The sequence below is a fragment of the Protobothrops mucrosquamatus genome, unplaced genomic scaffold (assembly GCF_001527695.2).
Source record: "Protobothrops mucrosquamatus isolate PMUCROS unplaced genomic scaffold, P.Mucros_1.0 scaffold4099, whole genome shotgun sequence".
NCBI lineage: Eukaryota > Metazoa > Chordata > Lepidosauria > Squamata > Viperidae > Protobothrops > Protobothrops mucrosquamatus.
In genome coordinates, this window is record NW_015390028.1 from 144,696 (window position 1) to 152,922 (window position 8,227).

Consider the following 8,227-nt stretch of genomic DNA (forward strand, 5'->3'; position numbering starts at 1 on the left):
ATCCCCAAAAACTACAGTTAAAAACATAAGTAAAAACAAATATTGGTAATTTGGTCAAGTTAATTTAAAAATTGCTTTAAAACCCCCATTAAAATTTTCCCCTAGGCCAGTCCTGCAAGTTGGAATAACCATGTCTTAAGGGCGCGGCGGAAGGAAGGGAGATCAGGGATCACCCTGATCTCTGGGGGTAGCTCATTCCTTGCTAGGCGACTGGTGGTACTTGGATGTTGCCATATCCTAAAAGTGGTACAATGGGTTAAAAGGTTGAAAAGCACTGCACTAGACAACCCCATGACCTGTCGGACAACCTTTGAGAGAAAGGTAGTAAGAGTTGGATGTGACCAGAATGAACATTAAATTTTAGGCTGACCATATTGTTTTACACCAATGCTGGATGGTCCCATGATCATCTAAGAAGAGTATATATCATAAATAGAAAAATAATTGTAGTGGCAAATGAACTTCAATAATAAGTCAATATTTATTTATCTAAACAGATAAACAGAATGACCATGGGTGGGCAAAAAAGCAGCAGGAGCGACTTTCCAACTATCTGCCCACTTTCCCATTGACTTTGCTTGTGGGAAGCTAGCGGGAAGTGTAGGAAATCACAATCATGTGACTGTGGGGACGCTTTAATGGCCACAACTTTGCAAATAAAACTGTTTTGAACATTGTAAAAATTTCAATTCCACAGGAGTAATAGGTCCTGGATTTTTTATGCATATAAGCTACCAAATTTTAGGTACCTTGATTCAAAAGTTGTTGCAGTATAATGCACTGTTTGAGCTAACTTGAGGGTACAAGCAGATAAACACAATGAGAAATTTAGTTGTATATAGATTACATAAATGAACAAACATTACTTACGGATCAATTGATATTTTGATATATGTCATATTCTTATCTCTTTGCTTATTGTCAGCTGCATTTACTAGAAATAAATAAGCATTCATTAGTGGCAATAACTTCTATTAAACATTTTAAAAAATTCAAATAGGTTAAATGCTGTACTTTTCTATTTTGGTAGATACAACAAATCTGAGCAACTGTGCAAGTTGAAGCTCCAGGCCACAGAGCTCAATTCAACTTTCCTATAGTATGATTTAGGATAGTTCTAGGATAGATTTACTCTGCCAGAAATAGATGTCAATGTTCTACCTTTATATTTTGTAATTCATTTTCTACCCTTTCTATATAAAAACGTACACTAAAAGGCACCTTGTATGTTATGTCTATGCCCGTCTTCAAAGATGAAAAAAGCCAACAAGAAAGTTCTTAAGTCATCTACTGTTCAGATAAAATATTTTATTCTTTCAGGTTTCCTATACTTTTAACTTCTATCAGCTGAGACATTTCAACATCTATTTTTTCCTTTTATTGTATAATACAGAAAAAATGTTGGATTTCTAAGTAAGATGCATTAGAAGTAAAGAAACCTGCTAGCAACAGTACATAGCAATGTAGTAATTCTGTCAATGAAACTGCAGCCTTGTGCAATGCCACTGTTACAGGAAAAAATCATAGTGAAGTAGGATAAAGAGAAAATGTACAGCTAGGAAACTATAAATTTCTGTGACTTAGTGAAAAACTAAAACTATTTTAGCAGAACACTATTAATCTGCCAACATTCATAGGGCCATTTATTTCTACAGTAGATGTTAACAGACATATCAATGTACTATCTTCTTGATTTGCAATACTTAGGAAAATTTGTTATAGCTGATTTTCAGGATATTGTAAATATAAGAATGTTAATTTGACTGTGAATCATGCTGTCCCCAGTGATTCAAATCAACCTGCTGAATATCTTTAAAAAGCATATGCTGATATTTGACATGAGATTGTAATGAGGAAATATGAAATAAGGATGTAAAACAAAGTTATGGTATGTTAATAGCAATCTTGATTAAGTTACTATTGAGCTAAATGACCACTGCAAAATTATCACTGATTGGTATAGCTTCTCACTTTTTACCCATGAGGATTTTTCATAGAAACTTTTCAAAAAATTCTTCTAGGTCACAGATAAATAACCTGGATGTGGGAAAATGTGTATACATTAGGAGTATTTTTTTTTATTTACAAGACTAAATTCTACATGCTATAATCCTTTAAATACACAAAAGTCCTCAGCACTGGGTACTTTTACCATTCCAAACAAAATTCTCGGACTACATTATAATAATTAACTTTTGACTACTGTAGTTAACTGCATTAACTACAACTGAGGGACTGTGAAATGGGTGTAGCACTCTTTGTTCTCCATCCCCTTTCACCATGAACAATATATTGATATTATATTTTGCACAACATTCTAAGGGAATTAAATTCACTTACAGTGATTTCAGTCCAAGCATCACATTTGAAATTTTACAAATGTTGCATTAGGTAAGAATTATTTCACTAGTTAGTGAGATATAATTGTAAACTACATTTTAATAATATTAGAGAGGAATAAATTCACAAATAATTCTGACAGAAAAGAACAGATGATGCCTTGGGGTCTTTTCATCTCTTTAACATGTTAATACGTTTACCATCAGCAACATTGTATCCACAAAATGGCAAAATATACCTGTATTCTTCCACTTCAAAATAATTTCCAAATGCTGTTAATATATTATTGTTATAAACACTTACCAAGAATTTCATCAAATATTTTATATAAGCCCGGAACAAAAGTAACCTCTCTACAATTCATTCCTATGTCTTCATCAAACACCCACATCAACTGTAAATAAAAAGTTTATTTTATGAATAAAAGTTTTATAGATACATTATTTTAAAATATCTTAATAGACATACCTAGGGTTTTTTTTTAAAAAAACTGCTCATTATATTTTTGTCATTTAATCAATCAATTTATCTTACCATTCACTCATCGGATGACTCTGCGCTGCTAACAAATGTGAAAAAATAGGAAAAAATGCAAACTGCCATTTGAGAACACCCAAGTACAAGCATGATTTCATATATTCAAACAATATTAACTCCTCAAATAAAGAGGAAATGGAAATTACCTGAGTTAAAGGTTCTACTGAACCAATGTATGTATCAGGACGGATAAGGATATGCTCAAGTTGAGTCTTTTTTTGATAAACTCTCTCAACAGACATCTTTTTTGAGTCATTTTTTTGTCTGTGTTCAGGTTCTTTTTTTGAAGCATTGTTTTGAATATCAAACAGTGTCTGAAATAAATCAAGAAAAAATAATGTAAGTCCTAGTTTTGACTTACTCAGAAGCTTTGGAAAATACATTATTGGTATTGCAATAATTATAATCTAGAAATTAATCTACTCCCTCACAATTTATATTTGTCGTTTTTATCTTTCTCAGCCAATGGGCATCTTTGAAATTTGGAGGGGCAAGCAGATATTGTTGAAAAATAACTATCATGAGGAAAGTCTTGTACATTTAGGAAATAACTGCTAAGGTGAATGTGAAGACAGCTATGCTACTCCTTTCCACCTTTTTTAGCACTTGAAGAAGCTCTCTACCATGCCAGTTTACTCTTGTATAGCTTGGGAAACAGGCTTGCATATTTCTAAACAAAATATCGGACTGCACCTATTAATTTTCTTAGATGACATTGGGCCTACATGGGCTTACAGGTTCAATGGATATAAAAAGGCTAAACACCCCTGTTAAAATGCAAGGTTTTTGTGATGTAAAAAAAATCAGACCAAGACAAATCACTTCAGAATTCTTTCCACCTTTAATATAACATATAAGCTGTACAATTACATTGAAAAACAAACTGAAACCTTTTAGGGGGAAAATAACAATAAAAAATGTACAATAATGTGGTTGCATAAGCATGCACACCCTCTTATAATTAGGGATGTGGCTGTATTCAGAATTAATCATACTACTACTACTACTACTACTACTACTACTACTACTACTAATAATAATAATAATAATAATAATAATAATAATAATAATAATAATAATAATAATAATAATAATGTTGGAAGGGACCTTGGAGGTCCAACCCCCTGCTCAGGCAGGAAACCCTATACCAGGGGTAGGCAACTCATGGCTGGCTCAGGAATTCTGGGAGTTGAAGTCCACAAGTCATAAAAGAGCCAAGGTTGCCTACCCCTGCCCTATACCATTACAGACAAATGGCTGTCCAATCTCTTCTTAAAAACTTCCAGTGTTGGAGCATTCACAGCTTCTGGAGGCAGGTTGTTCCACTGGTTAATTGTTCTAACTGTCAGGAAGTTTCTCCTTAGTTCTAGGTTGCTTCTCTCCTTGATTAGTTTCCATCCGTTGCTTCTTGTCCTGCCTTCAGGCGCTTTGGAGAATAGCTTGACTCCCTCTTCTTTGGGGCAGCCCCTGAGATATTGGAAGACTGCTATCCTGTCCCCCCTCGTCCTTCTCTTCGTTAAACTAGACATACCCAATTCCAGCAACCGTTCCTGATATGTTTTAGCCTCCAGTCCCCTAATCATCTTTGTTGCTCTTCTCTGTACTCTTTCTAGAGTCTCAACATCTTTTTTACATCGTGGTGACCAAACTGGATGCAGTATTCCAAGTGTGGCCTTACCAAGGCATTGTAAAGTGGTATTAACACTTCACGTGATCTTGATTCTATCCCTCTGTTAATGCAGCCTAGCACTGTGTTGTCTTTTTTGGCAGCTGCAGCACACTGCTGGCTCATATTTAAGTGATTGTCCACTAGGACTCCAAGATCCCTCTCACAGTTACTACTATTGAGCAAGGTACCCCCTATACTATACCTGTACATTTGGTTTTTCTTGCCTAAAGGTAGAACCTTACTTTTTTCACCATTGAATTTCATTTTGTTAGATAGCGCCCAATGTTCAAGTCTGTCTGATGTTAAATGCTACTCAGTACACACCTGCCATCAATTAAAGAGACTCTGATCAAGCCCATATAAACTTCAGCTGTTCTAGTAGGATTTTTCTGACATTTACTCAGTTGCCTCTTACAGCAAAACCCATGGTCTGCAAAGAGCTTACAAAGCATCAAAGGCAGGGGTCTTCAAACTTGGCCCTTTTATGACTTGTGGACTTCAACTCCCAGAATTCCTCAGCCAGCATGCCTGGCTGAGGAATTCTGGGAGTTGAAGTCCACAAGTCATAAAAGGGCCAAGTTTGAAGACCCCTGATCAAAGGGATCACATTGCTGGAAGATATCAGTCAGGCGAAGGTTAAAAATTTTTTCCAAGGCATTGGAAATATCATGGAACACAGTGAAGACAGTCATCAATAAGTGGAGAAAATACGGCAAAACAGTGACATTACCAAGCACTGAATGTCCCTACAAAATTGATGAAAAAACAAGAAGAAAACTGGTTCTAGAGCAGGGGTGTCAAACTCGCAACATCACATGACGTGTCGCGATGTATCGCGACTTTTTTCCCATTGCCAGCAATGGGGTGGGCGCGGTTTCGGCATGACGCATCTGGCCCGCGGGCCGGCAGTTTGACACCCCTGTTCTAGAGGCTGCCAAGAGGCCTACAGCAGCATTAAAGGAGCCTCAGGAATTTCTGGCGTGTACTGGCTGTGTACTACATGTGACAACAATCTCCCGTATTCTTCATATGTCTGGGCTGTGGGGTAGGGTGGCAAGATGGAAGCCTTTTCTTACAGAGAAAAACATCCAAGCCTGGCTACATTTTGCAAGAATCTACATCAAGTCTGACAAAAGCGTGTGGGAAAATGTGTTATGGTCTGATGAGAGCAAGGTTCAACTTTTTGGCCATAATTCCAAAAAGTATGTTTGGTGCAAAAACAACACTACGCATCACCAAAAGTACACCATACCCCACAGTGAAGTATGGTGGTGGCAGCATTATGCTTAGGGGCTGCTTTTCTTCAGCTGGAACTTGGACTTTAGTCAAGGTGGAGGGAATTGTGAACAGTTCCAAATATCAATTTTGGCACAAAACATTCAGGCCTCTGGTAAAATGCTGAAGAAGAAGAGGGATTTCACCTTTCAACATGACAATGACCCAAAGCATACCTCCAAATTAACAAAAGAATGACTTCACTAGAAGAAGATCAAAATTTTGGAATGGCCCAGCCAGAGCCGGGACCTGAATCCAATTGAAAATCTGTAGGGTGACCTGAAGAAGGCTGTGCACAGGAGATGCCCTCGCAATCTCATAGATTTGGAGCACTTTTGCAAGGAAGAGTGAGCAAAGATTCTCAAGGCAAGATGTGCCATGCTGAAGGAAATAAAGTTATTCTTTTATAAAATGTAACAATAAAGCTCCAATGTAACAATGTATGAGACTGTATGTTTAGCACAAATGTATTAATGTAATGTAAATGTAACAATGCAATGCCAATGTATGAGAAGGAATGTTTACTGTTTCCTGCCTATGTAAAGTGACCACAAATGGTAATCAGCAAAGATAATGAACTATGACCCGTATGGACGGAAATTGAAAGGAAATTGTCAGGATGAACTATTAAGTGTAAAAACAACTTCAAAGAATGACTATGGAGTTGAAAGAGCTTCTTAGATGTGACGTGCATTGTAAAAAGTATAAAATGCAAAGCTTGAAACCTGCTCTTTGCGCTCTTGGAACCCAATCCATTTTGGGAAGGGTCCAGGAGGTCGCGTTTGCAAACGCCTTTGTTTTCTTTTCTTTTCTTCTTATTATTTTTATGTTTTTCTCCAATAAAACTTTGTTTTGTTAACCAGACTTGTCTTCGTATTGTGAGTATCAAAATTTGGGGTTTTTACATCTCACAATCTTGGTGGAGAATGCGGGCATTAAGAGCCTCTAGGGGACACTGTTCTCAGTAAAATCCAGGGGCACGCCTGTTGATTTCAACTGCCTGGAGTTATCTGAGATCTAGTTTCCCCTTGCAGGCTCTGAGCCAAATTAAATTGACAACTCTGGTCTACAAAAATCAAAGAATAGGAAAGAGGAAGAAAGTCAACAACTGAAGCCTAGGACCAGGTAACCAAGTGCACTGGCCCAGGTAAGAAACTTTTGCCCGAAGGAGGGAAACACGCAATTGTACCTGGGTGGTCAGGAGAGTGATTGTGGGAGGTTTTCTGCGATAACGGCTGTGTGAGTGTGATGGGCTGTGTTCTGGGAACACTGGTAAGTCCAGAGCGAGTGCGGACCTGAAAGGTTGAGGTCCCTTACTCCCGCAAGGGGGAAGGCCAGCCTGAAGGGAAGCGTACTGGTGTTAAGCGTTTTGAGTGGCCGTCAAATCGAGAACCTCAGGGAACCATAATCAGGGAAACTCTCAAGAAGATGGGCTGTTGTTGTAGTCGTTGTTGTAAACCTAAAGAAAAAAAGAATAACTGTAAAATTGAGTAGCTTCAAACAGGAAAACCCATCTTGCTAGCAGCAGACGCCTTGTGTCTGTGGATGGGTTTCCCAGGCCCTGCCCATGTGGAGCCAGGGTAGAAAAGGAAGTTTTAAGTTTGAGCTCAAGGTCTGCTTGGGAAAGAAGGGGAATGAGAGAAATGTGTGTATGTCTCTGTGTGTGAGTGAGAAGACCCTTTTCCCAATCACAGTTTTCTGTTATCTTTTCCTTGTCTTGGTATGTATATGTGTGTCAGAGTCTTTGTGTGTGAGGTAAATATGACTGTTACTAACCTCAAGAGAAAAGAAGATACCAAAGGAAACACCCTCACTCTGTCTGGCCAACAAACAAAGTGAAGAAAGATGTGTTTGTTTGTTTGTTTGTTTGTTTCTCTCTCTCTCCCTCTCTCTCTCTCTCCTCTTAAGAACAGCCCAAAGTTAGCAGGAACAATAAAGTTGGAAGGGACCTTGGAGGTCGTCTGGTCCAACCCCCTGCTCAGGCAGGAAATCCTATACCATTTTCTTGCCTATTAGTTCTGCTCTCTCCCTTTTGCAAATGTTATTCAGAAGTGTGTTAATGCCTTTTCAAACTCTGTCTGCAGGCACAAACCTCCCTTCCCCCTGCTTTTTCTGGCTGTGTTGCTTTGAGAGCGAGAGAGAGAAAAATGAGAAGGGGGGGTTGATCTTTTTAACTTTTTCCTCTGCTTAGAATTCCGGTTTGAGAAAGGTTTGATTTGATTTGATTTTGATTTTATTAAATTTATACCCCGCCCTTCTCCCGGAGGACTCAGGGCGGCTTACAGCCAGTTTAAAACAATGATATAATACAATACAAAATTTAAAAAGATTAAAAATAACTATTTAAATTTGGCCGCTTCTACTAAAAATTTAATTTAAAACCCCTTTAAAATACCCCTAGGCCAG

At 37.8% G+C, this 8,227-nt stretch overlaps 1 protein-coding gene across 1 annotated transcript in view; it reads right to left on the bottom strand.

Moving 5' to 3' along the window:
• The window catches only part of LOC107298572 (DNA topoisomerase 2-beta), a 136,885-nt gene that overhangs the window by 123,032 nt on the left and 5,626 nt on the right, over nt 1-8,227 (bottom strand). The window contains exons 2-4 of the mRNA XM_015827949.1: nt 3,024-3,191; nt 2,644-2,734; nt 871-934 (exon numbers count right to left, since the gene is read on the bottom strand). Coding sequence (XP_015683435.1) covers nt 871-934; nt 2,644-2,734; nt 3,024-3,191 — 323 coding nt within the window. The remainder of the gene's footprint in view (nt 1-870; nt 935-2,643; nt 2,735-3,023; nt 3,192-8,227) is intronic.